A 20,476-nucleotide genomic window follows, 5' to 3' on the forward strand; every position below is an offset into this window, starting at 1 on the left:
TTAATAAAATAAATTTAAAAATGTTCCATTTCGTGCTGAGGTACTTTTTTGCATACTAGTTATCATTGCATCAAAATCAATGATACATTATTTTTGTAATGCTATTTAATATGCTTAGTTAATTTAACCACACGTCCTATAGAGCAGTTTTTTCAACCTCCGGGCCTCGACATCAATCAAAATGGGCCGTGATTGATTCGTCTCCGTTTCATTTTTCTTCATTTGTCTCCCATTAGTCGTGTGTATGGCCACGCCTTCAGCTCACAAAAATAACTCAATCGGGCCGCGGGCATCCAAAGATTGAGACCCACTGCTATAGGGTGCAGTATTTCAAAACATTGATATATAAATGCCGCCAAATTATGGAAACCGACATGTTTTTACGAATAAGTCCCGAACTAATTTTTGCCGTTTCTTTGAATGTTTTCGTAACATCGAACGAACTTCCGGACTTACGAACTAATTATTCAGTCTGATCGAGTTCATATAAATGGGTGTCATCTGTATTTTATAAAATCGCTTCGCGAGCTCGATAAAATTTTCGAATGAGCCAGATTGGCCCTCGGGGTGGTTTTCTTCCATGTTTAAGAGCGAGCCTCCGGTCGAAAAATACAATAGCGATGTCGACAAGATCCCACCCGTTTTGAGTATGCATTTGAATTGTTTGGTTCGTGGGACTACCGGATTCGCCTTGCGTTCGGTATCTTTTCTTGCGATGTAAATTTCACGATTATGATCATGTTTTGTTTTGTTTTCTTAATGAGGTCTTAGAAACGTGCAGTATCACGCTTCTTTTTTTTCACTCTATACCCGGGGCAAATGTTGATCAACTCAAATCGATATCTGAAAGAAAGTCCGGAATGAAAGATAAATAATTACAAGAAAGAGAGTGTTTCCGATATTGATTATAAAAGTGAAAATTTGATATTCATTAAAAAACAACACTTGCTTCTCTCGTACAATGAGAGAGAGCGAAAAAGTTCACTATACTCTACCTAAACTAGTCGGTCTTTGCCTTTTTTTTGCCAAGAAAAATATTGATCGAAAATTAACTCCCCACCCCAACCCTTGAAGTGAATGCGAGATGCTTCATCATGATGTAGAGCTTGCAATTGAGGGGGGGGGGGGTTATATAATATGTGAGGTAAAGCGGTTAAATTCTAATATCAATGAATTTCCGTTCATAAACCTGTCCAAGAGTCCTTGAACCAATTTTTTCCCTCTTGACTTCATAGTTTTTTCCCTTTTTTTTGGAGTGCGGCTTGAAGATTGATGGGTTGAATGTCATTTGAGAATTATTGGGATAAACTCAACCTATTCTCAGAATGCATTCTGAGCGTGAGCCAGTAAGGCATCCCTAATATTAAATCTTCATATTCTCTGATATTTTATTCAGTGGCATTCGAGGGGGGGGGGGGTTGCTGTGGTGCTCAACACCAAGGGTAATTTTTTACAAGGGTTGGAGCACTCACAGAATTGATTCAAACATCAAAATTTTGACACAATGTTCAAGTTAAGTACTCACAAGTTTGAAACACTTCCACAACGCCCCTGATTTTTTTGTAGAGTATATCACTAATTTATACTTACATTACTGAGAAAAGGAAAACTACATCAAATAAATTTCAGAAAAGTAGTAAATAGGTTTAAAATTCATGAAAGAAAAAAAATTTAAATTTCTATATTAAAAATATTTATTACTCAGGTAAACTTCTCGTTAATGGTTCTTTTTGCTAACTGTATTTTTGAACGCCTATTTCAAATTTGTGAAAAAAAAAGAAAAACATTCTTTCTGCAGTGTTCAGAAACTATTAACATATTAGAAGAGGTTTTACATTGTCATTGCATTGCATTTTTAGAGAGGTTGTAAGCATTATCTGCCATATTTGGCTGTCCGCCAAAATATTTCACAATGCTTCATCTCTCAAGTAACAAAGAATAACCATTTAAACCTAGATGTCCATTCTCATTATTGGTTTTTTTTGTTTTGTTCAAATGAATTTTTTTTTTTTTCTAATGAATGGTATGTTATATTAATAGTTACTTTCCTATGTTGGGCCACATCAGCCAGTAGGAAATCAGTTTCAAGATATTGATTTGTACTAGGGGTGGCCAACCTGCGGCATGAATGTTACTCAGTAACATACAGTGGTAAAAAGTGTAAGGGGGTGTATGAAGATTCACCACAAAAATTTCTTCATAATAGTAGTATTACGAGATTCCTATCACCTAGATAGTCGAAAAAATAAAAAGTGGTCGGAGAAAAAATCTGTGAAGGGGAAAAACTCTGAAACTCAAAAATATTTGGAAGGCTAAGGTTTTGAGTTATATTCCTTTTTTCATTAGTTTTGGTCAGAGAAGTGAGGGATCAAGAATATTTTGCTAGGAACCCTGTATTAATCTGTAGCAGAAAATTTTTGGTAGTAAATGAAGACATCACTTGATGTCAGTCTGGCAATATAGTAACTTTTTACCATGCTACCCATACAATACATCAGTAATTATGTTTCAGTCTCAAAAAACAAACTCAATTTTTTGTTTTTGGTTTAAACTTTGAATAATCATTAATTAGTACTTTTTCGCTTGTCATGTACCATGAAATTTGTTTTGTTTCATTCAAATTTGTAATATGCGGTTCATTATCAGGATGTGGAAGTGCTGAGCAGTTGGCTTGCTGGTCTTCACTATGAAGAATACATACCACTTTTCCTTCAAGCTGGTTATGATATGCCCACAATAACCCGCATGACGCCTGAGGTATTAGATTAGTAATTAGACTTTAATTATTTCTTCAATTAGAAAAATTTCTTTCTTTTCTTTCAAACTCTTTAAGTATGCAGTTCTGCTATACTTCTTTGCTTGTTTAACAACATAGTTCATAAACCAAATTAATAATGAAAATGTAATAACAAATGTTTGTCTATGATATCTTTTATATAGTAAATTCTTTTTTGAAAATTTCTCAAAAATACAATTTTTATTCATTTGAGTTCCATTCTATTCGTTAAAAAACAAGATTTGACATGATCTAGGGTTATTTAATATTTTGATTAAGTAATCAATAGAAGTAAGTAAATTTAGTGAGTGTGGAAAATGTTAGTTTCCTTTCGCGATCAGTGGCATATTCACAGGGGAGAGCCTTAGCATGCTATAGCCCAGGGCAGCAAGTTCGAGGGGGCGGCAAATTTGAAGAATGAGTGGCTGAGGAAACGAGTAAAATGGGAAAAGTGTGGCAAAACCATAAATCCATTCTGCCTAGAGAGTCCAAGAGACCAGATCAGTGAGTGATCGAACGAGTGACCTAGAGAGTTTGTAAGCATGTGAGTGAACAAAATAATGTGCCAGCATGTGAGTGTGTGAACATGTGAATGACCAAAAGAGTTACCAAACAATAGAGGAACCAGGTTTGTGCATGATCAAAAGTGTGACCTAGAACATGTGTAAACATATGAATGTCATAATGACCAAAAGAGTGACCTAGAAAGAAAGGTAGCAGATCAGTGAGCAACCAAAAGAATAACCTAGAGAGTGTAAAGCACACCTAGAGAGTGTGTGAACATGGGAGCGAGCAAAAGACTACTTAAGAACATGTTTGTGACAGAGACAGAGGTGTGTTTATAGGAATGGGGGGAAGCGGGTTACATAGCACAGGGCAGCGAATTCAAGGAATGAGAGGTTGTGGTCAAGAAAATTAGACTAAAATGGGAGAAGGGCGCCAAATTTGTGTAGCCCACAGGCGGCAAAACTGTAAATCCGCCTCTGATCATAATCATAAGCGTTTGCAGCGACTTCGTTTTGTCTACAAGAAAACAGGTGTCAGCACAATTGCTAGAATGCCACAAGTTTGATACCTGACTAGTCCTTGTTGGAATCTTTACTGATGCAGAGGTACTACAGCAATAGCTATGAGAATGTTTGCAAAACACATTGCTTACCACAAGAAGTTCCTACTGGGGGGGGGGGGGGTTGTTTTATTGCCTCATATGATTCGTCTTAGCTCAATATGTCCAAGTTCTAATCATGGTTGAAGCATGAATAAATGTATTTGTAGCTATCACATATCACATTGTAATTTCAGTCTTATTAACACATTTTATTGCACATAAAATAACTGTAATCTGACAAAATGAAATCAATCAATGTTCACCTCTTGTGCAGTTATGACAAATTTATATCAAACCTATGCAATTAAAAACTTTGTCAACCCATCTTATAAAAGCAATAGAGAAGACCGCTGCACCTGCGGACAAAATTCAATTTTAATTTTTCTTAGCCCCGGGAAATATATTTTCACAAGTAAAATGCTCAGATCAAATGATAGATGCTCTGAACCATAGTCTCCCAAACTTTTTGTTCCATTGCACCCTTCATCAGAAATTTTTTCCTCTCATCGCCCCCAACGCAATCTAACCCATAGGATCCTATGTTATACCTGTAGCTTCTACCCCCCTCCCCCCGGAACTGTCCATCGCTCCAAGCCAAGGGGGCATTAACGCCCACGTTGGGAATCACTGCTCTAAACCTTTGTGAATAAAGTCATATTTTTTAAAATCTAGACTTTTGAATATTGAATTTTAAAAAATTTGAAATTGGGGGAAAAAAAAATTTGTCCGTGGGTATAACAACCTGATGTACCTAATTAATGTCCTAAGGGGTAAATTACACTCTGATTTTCCTGCGGGCATAATACAGTGAAACCTGTCTTAAACGGAATCAAATTATAGTTTATTCAATGATTAGTGCTTTGATTTGCACCTTTATAAAACTGAAATCTGTCTAAAACGGAATATTATTTCAGTCCCTTGATGTTCCGTCTCATACAGGTTTTGCTGTATAAAAAGCTAATGTACAAACTGCAGTTTTTTATACTATACTATACTATTTTATACTGCTACAAACTGTTTTTCCATGCTTTCTTCCTTCGTTTCCTTGTCCATTCGTAATGAATCGTTACCTGGGGATCCAATGACAAAATTACTTCATCAGTCATCGGAAGAACTAAGGAGAACCTTTTTGTTCACTGAGTGTTATATTTTTGCTACATTCTTGTCTTTTGAGCGACTCTTTGTAGCGGTTTTAGTTATTTCACCCATAAAAAAGGCTCATTCAATGGCTTGTTTTTTGTTGTCCAAAGGTACAACGTAAGCCATTTTGTTTTCTAAAGGGAGATAGCAACAGGTAGGTTAAGATTTCAGTGACTTTGAAATCAAAAATAAATTATCAAACCCTTGTTAATAAACTGCAAATATGACAAATAATCATAAGAAAATTAGAGAGAAAGAAAAAAAAACAAATATGAGATGCATTTGTTTTTACTCTGACTTACAAAAAAGAGTAAAAATATCATTTACTTACCTTGAGTCGTCCATGAGTCAGCGTCCTGTGAGCACATGCTCATCACTGGTTTACATCCTCTGGGAACCATTACCCTACAATCCCTTTTTTTTTAATTTTAAAATGAAATGTCCGTAGGTACATTTGTTCTAAGGGGGGGGGTATAGCAGTCTCCCTTACTATTCTTTCTATAATGATTATTTCTGTATTATAATCTCTACGTAACTGCTCAGTATTGGAAAATGTAAATGAAAGCAATAATATTTGTTCTTTTCTCTCCATTTTTCTCAGGACTTAACCGCAGTCGGTATAACAAAACCTAACCACAGAAGAAAATTAAAGGCAGAAATAGCAAAACTTAACATTTCTGATGGGATTCCAGAATATAAACCTGTAAGTATTGTGGTCGTGAAAGACTTGATATTATTTGAATTACCATATGTAGGGCAGCATTTTGGGCATGTGCAGCTGCACAGAACGGTAATATTTGAAGCAGCAAATTTTTGGAATGGCAATGTATATGTTATTGTTAAAGTGTATATATGAAATAAATGAGTATTACAAGTTGTATATACACTTTAATGGTAACATATAAACCGAAGAGCCAAAAAAACTGGTACAGGCATGCGTATGCAAATAAAGAGATATGGAACCAATCAGAGTATGGCGCTGCGGTCTGCAACGCCTATATAACACAACAAGTGTCTGGCATAGTTGTTAGATCGGTTACTGCTGCTACAATGGCAGGTTATCAAGATTTAAGTGAGTTTGAACGTGGTGTTATAGTCAGCGCACGAGAGATAGGACATAGCATCTCCGAGGTAGCGATGAAATTTGGATTTTCACGTACGGCCATTTCACGAGTGTAAATTAAATCTACGACATCGCTGCGGCCGGAAAAAGATCATGCAAGAATGGGACCAACGACGACTGACGAGAATCATTAAACGTGACAGACGTGCAACCCTTCCGCAAATTGCTGCAGATTTCAATGCTGGGCCATCAACAAGTGTCAGCGTGCAAACCATTCAACGAAACATAATGGGCTTTCGGAGCCGAAGGCCCACTCGTGTACCCTTGATGACTGCACGACAGGAACGCTCTTCTGACTTTAGACACTTCCGCTGGCCACCAAAATCCCCAGACATGAATATTATTGAACATATCGGGGATGCTTTGCAATGTGCTGTTCAGAAGAGATCTCCACCCTCTTACTCCTACTGATTTATGGACAGCCCTGCAGGATTCATGGTGTCAATTACCTCCAGCACTACTTCAGACATTAGTCGAGTCCATGCCACGTCATGTTGTGGCACTTCTGCGGGCTCGCGGGGGCCCTACACGATATTAGGTACCAGTTGTTTTGGCTCTTCAGTGTATATGTTCAATGTTGGAGTCAAGACCTATGCTTTGAGAACCATTTCACTATTACATTAGCTTGGCAAATAGAATTTAGCATCACCCCTTTGGCAAAATTGGTGTTGGTGGAAATTAAAATATTTAATAAAAAAAATCATCACCCATATAATTTAACAGGATCAGTAACTGATCCTGTAATAGATATAAATTGAAAATTTATATCTATTATAGGATCATTTTTCTCCTGAATGTGTTCATACAATGATAATGGTAAAGTAACACTACTGGATCAGTCAGAAATGTTCCTTATTCTTCATAAATGAGACGTTCATTTGCATTGAACATACTCTTTGCAAGATTGATTTCAGAAACAAATAGTTTTTATAAAATAAATATGTTGATAAAAATGTATTGTCCATTTGCGTTGCCTTAATGTGAGAAAGTGCATCTCACATTATCTACTCTATTAATAGTATTTTTTTATGTATTTTATTCAGGACACATTACTAGAATGGCTTCAGCTCTTAAGGCTTGAAGAGTATTATATGACACTATGTCAGCAGGGTTACGATTCTGTAGATAAAGTTACTGATCTTACGTGGGAAGATTTGGAAGATATTGGAATTCAAAAATTGGGTAAGTTCAATGCATATAGCATGTATAAAAAGTATTGAGAACGTGTTTTAAAAAAATAATAATAAATTATGTGAGAAAGCAACATCCAAAAAAGTTTTTACACACAATTATAAAACAGCGTCTTTGGTGCCTTTAACTAATATGCCTTTGCAATAATTTTGACTTGAATAACAAAATTCAAATTTGAGCTATAACAAAAAATTAAAAAGAGAAACATCGCCTCAAAACTATAGAGAAAATGCATGAAATATCAATTTCCCAAAGAAGCTTGATAAATATGCATAAAGTTTGATTGCATCGACACCGTGTATAAAAGAAGATAGCTTTCACTCTTCATTTAGTTGTAAAAATGTTATATATGCAATATTCTTTTTTCATAAGGAGGCCTTAGAAGTATGGCATCTTGAAGTGAATGGATGAACTGTGTCACAATTTTCTGGGAAAATTAATAGAAGTTTTTCGGCATATCAATTGTAATGTCTTAAAAGATACATCTCTTTGAAGTATTCTAGAAAGCAGTAAGATTGTGTGTTGCAAAATGCTTTATTCCCAAAATTTCACGTGCATCACAAACAACCTAATATTTTTTCTCATGAAAAAAGCTATGCTGTCTGAATCTTAGATGATTCAAATAAGTAGCATAATTTGAGGCGAACTTTGCAATACCTCTAGTAGACAAAATAGCAATGCCATGTTAACGTATGGCTCGGGGACTCAAAAAAATGAGAAGTAGTTGAATTTTTTGAGAATTTTCCAGGTAGAGCCTCAGAACAATCACATGGCCCATGGGGTGCCTATAATTCTCTTAATATGGCCCTGCAGAATAAAGGGGGTATCTACTTTGATATAGAGAAGTTTTTCATTCGATTCACAGTGTTACTGCTTTCTACAATACTTTGAAAAATTGTGTACTTTGAAGATATTACAATTGATATGCCACAAAACTCTTTACATAGTGATAGTTTTTGCAATAAACACAAACGTGGTCATATCTTTCTGTAGCTTTTCTTGACCATGTAGTTTTTCCTTTTTGATAAAATCACTATTCTTTAGTAAGACTTTGTGAATATAACTGACTCTAATTCCAATCTATTAATTTCCCTGGAAAATTTATGAAAAAGTCCATTAGCTTTAAGACCCTATACTTTCAAGGCCTCCTTACAAGAAAAGTTAAAGTTATTGGGTCTTTTATAAACTGTGCTGAAGTAGTGGGGAGACCAGGGATAGTTGCACATTTTTTTGCATTTCAATTAATTTTGGGTATGTAATTCAAACCAGTTCAAATGTTTGATATATCTACGTCAAGTTTGAACATTTAGTGTGTATGAGAGTTTTTTCTGGATACAAAAAAATCACTCTTTTTATGAAATGTAAATTTTTTTAAATTTCTTGTCGAGTGTTAAATTTCTTGGCGAAGCAACCCCATATATGGGGCAAGTTGTCACAGACCATGGAGTACATTGTCACACAACATTAATTAGGTACTCATTATAAAACATTGAAATTAGTAGAACTAAATAAGCTTTATAAAATTTATTATGAATTCTCTTCTTCAACTCTATTTTATTGTCAACCTGACCATCAAAATGGAAAAAAAAGCTGAAATAATCGATCACTTAGATTTATATAGATATTTTTTATATATCCCACTTCTCTTGCTTGTTACACTCAAAAATTATGAATGTTGCAATGCAATTATATTGCAATTTGTTTGAATTTTTTACTTATGGCCACTTTTGAACAGTGATTTTTGCTATTGTGCTGAGCGTTGCTACTTGTGCACAGTGACATCTTAACAAAAACTGGTGGGGGGGTTGCAATGGGTCCCATACCACACAGAGTGAAATAAAATCCTCCAAATTATTGAGAATTTTTATCAATACACATCGCAACATTTTATAAATAAATTCAAGGAGAATCCAAAAAAAAAAAAGAGCTGGAGGCCCTGTGCCCCCAGACTCACTCCTGGAATAAACACTGACGACATATATTGATGAATTCACTATAATATACAGTCGGCCCCCTGTATATATATTCGCGGGTTTTTTTTTCCTTTATTGGAAATTTTTTTTTGACAGCACTCAGCAATCGTCATTCACATGTTTTGTTTACAAAATTTAAGTTGTGCTTGTTTAGGATGGCTGATTCTTCTAGTGCTACTGATAATGCTTTGAAAAGACAATTAAAAGTAAAAAATTGACAAGAAAAATTGGATATATTAACAAAAACTATGTTTGGCAAAAGTAAGGCAATACCTGCTGTGGTCCACCATTGCAGAATTAATGAATCTACGATGAGATATATCAAGAAAAAGAAATCTGAAATTTGTTCAGCCGTGGCTGTAGCTGCACCCATGGCAGTCAAAACTTTGCAGTGTCTATGGGATCCACGTGTTTCAGAACGTGCAGAAAATGTGGTTTTTGTGTGGATACAAGACTGATACAAAAAGGTATTCCAATTGATTGTAATATTATAACAGAAAAGGCGAAAAATTTTACTCTTACATAATGAAAAGGCTGGTGAAACGTCTATTCCATCAGAATTTTATGCAAGTAAAGGTTGTTTCATAGGTTTAAGAAACGATTCATGGCCTGGTTAAGAAACGGATGGTTCATAGGTTAAGAAACGGATCATGCATGTAAAAATCATTGGCGATCAAGAATCTACCGACCAGAAGGCAGCTAGAAAACTTTCAAAGACTTTGTAGAAAATTATTGAAGAGAAGGGTTATGCACACCAGTAAGTGTTTAACACTAACGAACCTGCACTATTTTGGAAGAAAATGCCACAAAGAAGTTAAGCAAGAGAAGAAAAACAAGCTCCTGGTTTTAAGGCAAGTAGAGATAGACTTACTATGTTGTTTTGTACAAAAAATGTGTATGGGTACATGATAAAGCCCCTATCATTTTCAAATCTGCAAATCCGTGAGCATTAAAGGGAAGGATAAGTCAAAGCTCCCAGTATTTTGAACGAACAATAAAAAGGCTTGAACTATGAAAAAACTTTTCCTGGATTGGTTTAAACGGTGTTTCGTTCCGGAAGTCAGGAGCTACCTTGAGAGTGAATACATACTATTCAAAGTTTTTTTGATACTAGACTGACCGAGTACGAATTAATGCAGCTGGCTGGTTCTGAAACTGTAGCGGTACCAGATGAAGATCAAGATAAAGAAGAAGAAGACAAGTTCACCACAAGTAGCATAGCGGAAGGGCTTCACCAGCTCATATCAGCAATAGATTATTTTCATGACAGATCCCTCCATTTTACGTTCTTCACATGTAGAAAAATTGATAGAGGAAGTCTTGTCAACATACTCCACCAGAAAAAACGGCAAACAGAAATCACAATGTTCTATCAGAAGACATCGCCAACAATCGCTGCATCCTCTTTTACATTCCCATCTACCACCCCAAATACCACCTCTGCATTCACCCTGCTCTTACTTGTGATGTTCAATGAACGAGATATACAAAAAACCTATATGGTTTCGGTTATTCGCGGTCACCCCCGGCACGTAACCCCCGCGAACATGGGGGGGGGGCGACTGTAGTATTATACTTTCATTTTTCATACGTAGTGAAATAAATCAACAAAGTGAAGCCAAATTAACACATTGTAATTCCCTTAGGGGTAAGTAGTCACATGAGACAACTAACCCCGTTTTGTCTAGATTAGTCTAGCCCCAGATCCACCTGTCTAAAAAATTTAATCCAAAAAAAAATTTTTTTTTGTCAACTAGGAAGTTTGCAACTAAGCAAAAAAATAGCTTATTCATTACTTTATATAGTATACATACTCAATAAAATCAATTAATAAAGGCATGCCATCGAAATAAAACATAAACCGAGACAACAAAAAATTACTAATCCAGTTAAAATTCAGAAAAATCTTTCAAAAATTTACAAAAATGTCCGAAGCAGATGAATATCAGGAAGAATCCCTTAACAAGATGTACAAACTGCACCGTTATGGACAATGGGCATCATCTATGCTCAGAGAAATTTAGCATGTGACAACTTACCCGTGTGACAAAAAAGCGTGGTCTCTTCTAATGTCCATCGAAAATCAAAGTTTTACATACATTTGTCTCTATTACTTTGACACTGCATTTTTTAAATTTTTTGTGGTAACTCAAATTTTATTTTTTTCCTCTCTCTCTCACAAATGGCAGGGGTCATTGACATTGTAGCTTAGGTTCGCTACATCATCTCTCAAAGTTGGTCGACCCCTGATTTACTATGCAGAAAAAAATCATGAATTAATAATTAAACACTTTCTTCCTAGTAAATTTTACTTGTATAATTTTTTTCTTCGAGTTGTCACTGGCAGTAATAATTTTAGGTGTAGTATTTTTTGAATTGAAATATAGTGTGCGTAGCCAGAAATTTCATTCTGGGGGGGGGGGACCACTTTCATTTCGGGGGGCCAAAGTGATAGAACAATTAATTTGGCCATCTTTTTCCCTTTTTTCGGTCATTTTCTCACATTTGGGGGGGGACCCAGACCCTCCAAGTCCCCCCCCTCGCTACGCCCTTGGTGTGTGTTAACATATGTTAAAAATATATATATATATATATATATATATATATATATTTATTTATTTTTATTTATTTTTTTTTTTTTCTTTTCCTTCATAATTATAATAGGACATCAAAAGAAGGTATTGCTAGCCATTAAAAGAATTGAAGATATAAACCAAGGAAGAAGGCCAAATCTAATTCCTCAATCGAAAGTGGCGCAATATACTGAGCTAACATCTGGAGATCCTACAAATTACTCGAGGCCCACAAATCTGGGTGAGTGTGTTTTACAAGCTTTCAATTTTTAAACAAAATATCCATCATCCAATTTTATTGTTGTTAAATTATACAGGTTGTCCAATAGCTATTTCCTGAACCGTTGGTTTTAGATAAAACTTTCAATTAGAAAAAATGTTTCAAATGACGTCACCTATCATCTTAAATGCTGTTCAGATAAAAAAAAATTATTTATAAAATATTTACAAAATTTAAATTTTTTTCGCGTCCATCCTGTCCTCTAACTTCTAATTAGAAAGTATACTTTTCTGATGCCAACAAAACTAATTCCACATTTCTAAATGCAATACTCGCTAAGATATTCAAATTCAAAAAAACGGACAAAAGTTGGGAAAAAAACAGCATTAAATACCGGTACTCACATTTAATGCTGTTTTTCCCCAACTTTCCTTTCCTAAACCGTTTTATATTAAAATGATTATTCATGATTCATGTAGTACATGTTTTTTTGTTTGTTTTTTAGACACAGTTCAAGTTGATGCATGTTATGCATATATGTTTATACTTACTATATTGCTTCAGGCAATTTTCTACCGATACACTGTTGCAGTGTTTTAATGCTGGAAATATTGCATTTCTCATGCGAGATATTTCAAATTACATCAGCAGGAAATATTCAGCCATACCCATATCCAGCTCAGGAAATAGCTATTGCAATGCACCGGCCAAAGAGCTCACCGTCCACAGACTCCATCCCAGAGATGAAAACTTTTCAACAATCGCCTGTACGTGAAGATAGTGTGTTTCCAGAGCCTCCCTCTTCGGAACAGCAAATTTCTGCTGGTACCATCAGAAATGTCCAGGTGCACCACAATGGCACCATAAACACGGTGAGATTTGTTATAAAATCAAACACTAATTTAATTTTGTGTGTAATTAGTTGGGTGAGAAAATCTTTGTTTTCCCCCCCCCCTTCTCTTTTTTACAAATGTCATTTCTCCCCGCTGTTAAACATAAAAAGTTTCTTTGTGTTTGATAAAGCATGTTTGGAAAATTTTTATTGTAAACAAAACTATGTTGTTTATGCATTAATCTCTTACCATGTTTCAGGTTGTATCGCCATCTCGAGTGAGATCGTTAGAGAGCCTCCATATGGAAGCAGTAGCACCAACTATCCCAGTGCAACCATCGCTTGTAGCTCCTGCTGTTGTGGCAAATGTTGCTGTGGAAAAGTTAAAACCGCAGACTACCAAAGACTGGAAAACAACTGACCTTGACATGGACTACAGTTACGAGTGTGAAGGCACTGCAACGTTGAACCGTCCGAAAGGCTTAGTGAAATACAGACCAGTTGCCAAGATCCAGGCCAAAACTAGGGAAGAAATAGCGGAAATCATAATGGATATCCCAGACAAAGAATTCAAGTCTCTCATCTCTCAAAATAGGACATTGGATGGTTGGAGTAGTCTCGATGGCTCTCCCCGTCATGGACCTTCAACGGTGCCCCGTGCAAGCACATTGCGAAGGCCACCCCCTCCCCCACCACCAAAAAGAAGCAATTCTACTAAAGCTGAACGAAATGAGAAGCGAGAGGAATCTCATAGCATAGCAACAAAGACAAAGCCAATTTTGGTAGGTGCTTATTGCATATAATTATCATGATAACTTGAATCATCATTTAATTGGGACTGCTGCCCTCACACAACCCAAACTTAAAAAAATTTTTTTTGAAAGATGCTCTCCTGTGTCCAAACACATGTGCATTTAAATTTGTTATGAATTTCATTCTCTGAATTTTTACTTTCACTATAATTTCAGGATTTGAAAAAAAATGATGCAAGTTTGATAGAAACATCTGAAGAGTTTCCTCCCCCACCATCGCCCTTACTATTAGCCACTGATGCCGAAAGAGTCATTAGCAAGCCTTCGGGATCGGATTCCTCAACAAAGTCTGGTGATGAGTTATTCAATAATCCTTTATTCCGGCAAAAGCGGAAAGATTCTGGGGAATCGTCATCTGGGGCAGATGCTGGAGCTTCTCTTCATTTTGCAAATGAAGCAGCTGGAACTGTTAGGCAAAAACCTTCGAGGGCTCAAATGGCTTTAGCTTCTGAAATATCTTATAGGAGTAAGTTATTTGATTTGAAAAAACCAGTAAATTATTCTCAAAAAACACTTCTTCAAATTATTTTCATATTGACATATAGGTTTCACACCAATCCAAATAAAGTTTGACATTTAGTATAATTGATATGTTTTCTTTGGGAGCTATGGGTGTGCTAAGACCTTTTGCACGTACTGAACTTCAGTCCTGTACCGTAAATCAGCCATGATTCCAAGAGCGAGCTCAACAGCAACTTTGCAATTTGTTTTCAGACGCTAACATTGCAAAAAATTATAATTGGCAGTTTGACTGATTGCGATTTATAATTTACAGCTGCATTATTTTTAAATATTTGTGTTTCTTACAACATTTTGGTTTTTTTTCTAATGTGTTATCACTGGATTTTTCAATGCAATATATATATACATATATATATTACAGTTTTAAAGCAAATTCTGTAATAATAATTTTGTAATATGGGGTGGGCGAGAAGTCCTAGACACATTTTAAAAATTAATAAAAAATAAACCAATTGACATGAAGAAGGCGCAGTTTGCACAAAAAACTTATCATGGCCTAGTCTTTTTTTTTATAAAATTAAAAACATTCAAATTTCACTCACCGATGGCGCAGTGTCACAAAAAACATTACACGACTCAAAGTGTGACACAAATAGTACATAATTAATCTTAAGATTTATGTTGCATAAAACTACCACACTTAAATATGAGCACCTTTCACTCGTTCAGATGTATCCTGAGCTAAAATAGGTCTCATTGATATGTGGTAGTTTTATGGAATGCGAATGGTAATAAGCATTAATTAAGCCCTGTTTGTGTCACATTTTATGTGTTACACAAAGTTTTTTTGTATTGCAGCGCCATCTGTAAGTGAAATTTCAAACTTTTTATGGACACTATATAAAGTGTACCCTGCTGATATTTCTCAAAAAACCATAATAAAAAAGATTAAAATTCTAATTTGGATTATAAGCGTGATTGACTACTACTAAACCAGTCATGCACCTCGTCCATATTCCTTTGTGGAACTTCTAACACGAATTATTGGTATCATTGGTACATGTTGGACTTCATGTAAACTATTCGGTCATCATTTGCTTTGTGGCATTTTTTTTTGATAAATCACGATTTTACTGCTTTTAACAAAGCAGTTCATCAAAGGCAACTGCCCTGGGCGCAGGGTTCAAGCTACGGTCGCATTTTTTGCAAAATGCGAAAGAAAATCGTAGAATGTGAAAGAAGTAGTAGCCACTTTCGCAAAAATGCATACAGGAGGTGCGAAACGAGTAGATATCCAACCATCAATCATTACATTAGCATTGTAGCATTTTGCTAAAGCTTTTCCCCCGCATTTTCACTTTTTTGCGAAAGGAATTTTTTATCCAGCTTAAACCCTGCCCGGGCGGCAGTTTTAGGTGAAAGGCTGTTCCTAAAAACTTTTGGGAACAAAGAAACCATTATAAAATTATTGAATTTTAAAGTTGTGGGGGACAGCAAAAATCTTAGTTACGACCCTGCCATCAGTGTCTTCATTCTTATCGGCAGGAGAATCTTCGATTTCAAAAATAAATTTTCTAAATCACTTAAGGGAAAAATTATCACAGAGGAAACCAACGTCCAGTAACCGAGAGTTCTGGACAAATCAGGATCAGATAATAATAGCGGTTCTACTGTATTATAGAAATTTCACATGTAATGACGATATCCCATTCTGTTATTTCAGGTTTGTCAAAAGAGAGGATTGCAGGTCCATCGACTGGTAGCCCAGAACATGACTATGATCCGTAAGTGTTTTTAACATTCTGCATGCGTATTCTTTGTCTCAAAGTGTTTTTTTTAATAATGCAATGAAAATTTTTAAATACCTTATATACTCATCACACTCGTGTATAAGCTGACCCCCCCCCTCCCCCACTTAATAACCACCAAATTAGCTGGAAATTTAAAAATCCCATGTAGTCAACTCCAGACTAGGGAAATTACAATCAAAAACAACCAAAACTTCAAGTTTTATTTTTCCCATATTTTTTTTTGGCAGACATTTACAAGACAGCAATAATATGTTTTTCTATTGTATCAATGGCAACCGCATGGGTCATTAAGCGGGGGGGGGGGGGTTGCACAACCTCTTCAGTCTGCTGGCCAGATATGATTGTTGAATACCATACAGCAGCCAGTGAATATGTACTTATCACATTTTGTGGATTGATACTCTTTTTAGGAACATCTTTTGCACTGGGAATTCTACCAGAATGGGTTCATCTATGCCTGGGGGCTTATATGACCTTGCATAGCGATTGGGTCCAACTTGAAGCCTTGATGCATTGCTCGGCTTGAGGGGTGGTAGATGATGCAGCTGAGATGACCCTGCTTTCATTGCCAGATGGAATCTACTTTGTAAGCCTCACTGCTCCCCCCCCCCTCCCCGCTATAGAACGTGTTGGTAAATCTGTGGCTGAATTTTTTTCTTCTTAAAAAATGACCCGTGAGTAATTCTCTCAATATAAGAATGAATTTTTTTTTAAATTTCTTGGCTTATACATGAGTATACAGTAAATATTTAAAGAATTAACCTACTTATCAGGTGTACAAGTATGAAATGCGGATTTTTTTTTTTTTTTAAAAACACGTTAAATTCGGAAGAATGATAAAAAGTGCTTTATTCAAAGTATGTTCTATTGCTTGTTATACATTTCCCCCATCTTTCCTGAAATTTGTGAATACCACGGCAGTAAAAATCGTCCCCTTTTGCTGCGAACTATTCATCGAGCTATTTTTTCACATCTTCATACGAACCAAAGCGCTGCTCAGATAGTGCGTGACCCATCAATGCAAACAAGTGGTAATCGGAAGGAGCCAAGTCTGGTGAGTAAGCCACATAGGGTAGAACTTCCAGCTGAGTGCTTCCAACGTGCCGCGAACTGTTTTTGCCGTATGTGATGGAACATTGACCATTGTCAAGGAGCATTTCACATTGTTATGGGGCATTGCGATTGGAAACAGCTTGTTGACTAACGCCCAATTGCTCTGCGAGTTGTTTTTGTGTCTGTGTAGTATCATCTTCGTCCAACAATGCTTCCAATTCCGCATCTTCTTTTTTTTGGCGGTTTTCCATGTTCCTTGTCTGCAACATCGAAGTCGCCACTTTTGAAACACTGAAACCATCATTCACACGTATCTTGCGATGGATCATGTTCACCATAAGCTTCTCGAAGTAATCGGTATGGTTCAGCAGCAGTTTTCTTCAAATGAAAACAAAAAAATTAATGCTGTCTGCGAATGCTCTTTGTTCAGTATAACTTTCGACATATTGAACACAACAATACAACACTATGCACCCACTTTTCCAATTTATCACTCATGCGCATCTGACACTTGTTGATGACACAACAAGATGGCGCAGTGTCAAATCTTTATAGCACAAACTGCATTGGTGCACCATCTGTTTTCTGAAATCCGCATTTCATGCTTGTACACCTGGTAAATGAATACATGGTGTTCATAAACTGTTTAGAAAAAAATGACAGTGTGATGGTACCCATCAAGATTAACAATATTTATAATGGAATCTATAGTCGCAATCCACAGTTTTCTTCCACAAATTTGACATTTACAGTGATACCTTGGCTTACGAATTTTTGGGCTAACAAATATTTTTTTTTTTATGATTTTCTGCCTCGGCTAATGAACATGGTTGATATGGATGCTTTGGCTCTCCTAAAACAGCTGCATTGTGAGCAAAATTTTTGTGCCATCACACGTCATGATATACATTTTTAATAAAATGAATCCAATGAGCAACTGTCACTTGATCCAGATGTATTTATTTCCATCTCAGAATTCCTTTCAAGATCTACTTCTCTTTCTATTTCAAAAGGGTTTTTGAGCCATTTCATGTGAAATGAATGGCTAAGCTAAGGAAAAATGCATTAAAACCTCAGAATGATTGAATGATGGTGATGTGATTTTTCAGTGTATTCGGTAAGACTTAAACGGTGTGGACATTCTAGTTGCTTATCTTTTCCATCTACAAGAGAAATGAGCTGATTATATCATATAGCACTCCAACTTACAGAATTTTTTTTTTTTCACTATAGCTCATGAACCGGACTGCATCGCATACATAGTGTGTGAAAAGACCTTCAGATTCTCTTATCTTTCTGTAAATTCTCATTCATTTGATTGTGAAGCTGTTCATTTCAGTTTTAGTCTTTGTCACAGTGTCTGTGTCAGTCTGTCTGTCTGTCACAGCTTCTTTGTGTTATAAAAACTTATCTTTAAATTTTGGGCCATGTGCGGAACAAATTAAAATCCAGGGGTTCTCAAACTGTGCACCACCAACCTTTGTCAGGAGTGCCACGAAATGACAGTCTAGACAAGGGTTCTTAGATCCAATTCTTTGTTAGACTATTTTGGGAAACCATGGATAAGCGTTGATTATGGAAAAGGGTGCCATTGGTGAAAAAAGTTTGAGAACCTCTGAATTTACTGATTTTACATGGAAACCTATGGAAAATCATGTTTTGGATAATGAATGTGATTCCATCTTTGTTAGCCAAGGTATCACTGTACTTTTACCAGGAGTCTAGGGTGCACCAGTCTTTCATTTACACCGCTATGGTAGTCAAGTGGTCCTAGTGACAGACTTGCATCGCACGGACCCAGTATTCAAACCCCACTGTCATCACAGTGGTGGTCAGCTGAAGTTGTTTTTTTGTGGTTCCCAACTTCGAGGCACAAATGCAGGCTGGTCTCCCCGCAGAGAGCAACAGGCCTACAACGCCCCAATTATTCAATCATTAAATTTCACTCATAGTTAGAAAAACTGATGGCAGGTGGTGGCACTACACATATCAAGCATTGCACAGAAACAAACTTCACGTCAGGTTGCAACATGTGCATTCCAGCAAGTACCAATTCATTAGAAGTTCCGCAGAGGAATGTGGACGAGGTGCATGTGTGGTTTAGTAGTAGTCTTTCATTCACTGATGTGAATTGTGCAACTATTGGACGCCACTTTAAGCATCTCCTTTGTGTCTTTTGCTAATCTGCATGAAATTGTGCTGCTTATGGTTTCATTATATCTTTTTTTTTCACTGTTGAAATGTGGACTTTTTGTTGAAATCTGAAACTTCAATGTGGACCATTTATTTTATGCTTTTCTGACACTATAAGCGGATTGCGACCATATGTTTCATTGTTAAATATTGTTTGTTCTGATGGGGGTACTATCACCCTCCAATTTTTTATAAACCACTAATGATCGCCATACAAATACCGAAATTATTTGAATAGCTTAAATACCAAGAATTTGAATTTTACTGTATATTAGAAAACTTTTTAGAGCTGTGGACAGAAAATAATGACAAATAGTTGTTATATTTTTGCCAGAAATCAGTGAGGTTTCACGCAGATTTTTTGTTCAGTTAGAAAGAACGGACATTTTTACAATTAATTGAAGTTGTATGCAAATTCAATTTTTTTCTTTTAGGATGTTTTTTAAAAATGTTTTTTGATCTCAGTGCATAATTCCTTTTTTTCTTATTCTGATAGCACATCCGAAATGATGTCTCCGGGTGATGTAATAGATGATATCGAACATATGTTAGCAAATCTGTCAGACCAACTAGATGCCATGTTGGATGAAGAACAAGCCCAAAAATGAGGTCATGTTTGATAGATTGTCTGATATAAAAAAATACATACCATACTTGTTACGATTGCCTGGTGCAATCTAGCGTGATGCAAGAAAAAAAAAATACAGCACTCGACTCACACACACAAACACACAGGTTTTCGCACAATTTAGGTTAGTTGGAGGCATTGTGTTGCTTGAAGCTATGCAACATCATACGCAGCGTAAGGAATGACATTTTACGGACAATTCTCAAGCTTTTTTTAATCAATGTCTCAGATGAATTAACAAAGAAATATTCCTAGTCATTCTACAAGAATTCAAGTCATACACTTTTATATTACAACGAATGTGTCTTTTTTTTTTCAATAGTGCAAGGGGAGATCAAATATAATTGAGATCCGCTCTAGGAAGGGTGCCAAAACCAAGTTGAAAGGGCAAAAAATAAGCTCTGTTGACCAAAGAAACATGGTCGAGGTGGTGTTCCAAAAGTAGTTTCCAACATGGGTAGAGATTTTTCGTTAAGCTGTACCTGTCTACTACAACTTGATAAGAAATTAATAACAAAAACTTGGTATTGCTAAAATTTGGGCATAAATGACATTGGCATTCATGAATGTTATCTAGCATA

At 36.0% G+C, this 20,476-nt stretch overlaps 1 protein-coding gene across 4 annotated transcripts in view; it reads left to right on the forward strand.

The window, feature by feature from the left end:
• Positions 1-20,214, forward strand: part of LOC149083151 (uncharacterized) — a 105,780-nt gene extending 85,566 nt beyond the window's left edge. The window contains exons 7-15 of one of the 4 annotated variants that reach the window (XM_089236304.1): positions 2,647-2,757; positions 5,626-5,727; positions 7,191-7,329; positions 11,976-12,125; positions 12,756-12,976; positions 13,197-13,718; positions 13,905-14,214; positions 15,934-15,994; positions 19,764-20,214. In XM_089236304.1, coding sequence (XP_089092430.1) covers positions 2,647-2,757; positions 5,626-5,727; positions 7,191-7,329; positions 11,976-12,125; positions 12,756-12,976; positions 13,197-13,718; positions 13,905-14,214; positions 15,934-15,994; positions 19,764-19,875 — 1,728 coding nt within the window. In that variant the 3' untranslated portion in view covers positions 19,876-20,214. Of the gene's footprint in view, positions 1-2,646; positions 2,758-5,625; positions 5,728-7,190; positions 7,330-11,975; positions 12,126-12,752; positions 12,977-13,196; positions 13,719-13,904; positions 14,215-15,933; positions 15,995-19,763 lie in introns of all 4 variants that reach the window. The other 3 variants (XM_089236303.1, XM_089236301.1, XM_089236302.1) reach the window with 3 other exon arrangements.
• The last annotated feature ends 262 nt before the right edge of the window (positions 20,215-20,476 follow it).

Source organism: Pholcus phalangioides, unplaced genomic scaffold (genome assembly GCF_987345545.1).
Source record: "Pholcus phalangioides strain wild (caught in Gottingen) unplaced genomic scaffold, Ppha-v1.0 ptg000009l_1, whole genome shotgun sequence".
Taxonomy (NCBI): Eukaryota; Metazoa; Arthropoda; class Arachnida; order Araneae; family Pholcidae; genus Pholcus; species Pholcus phalangioides.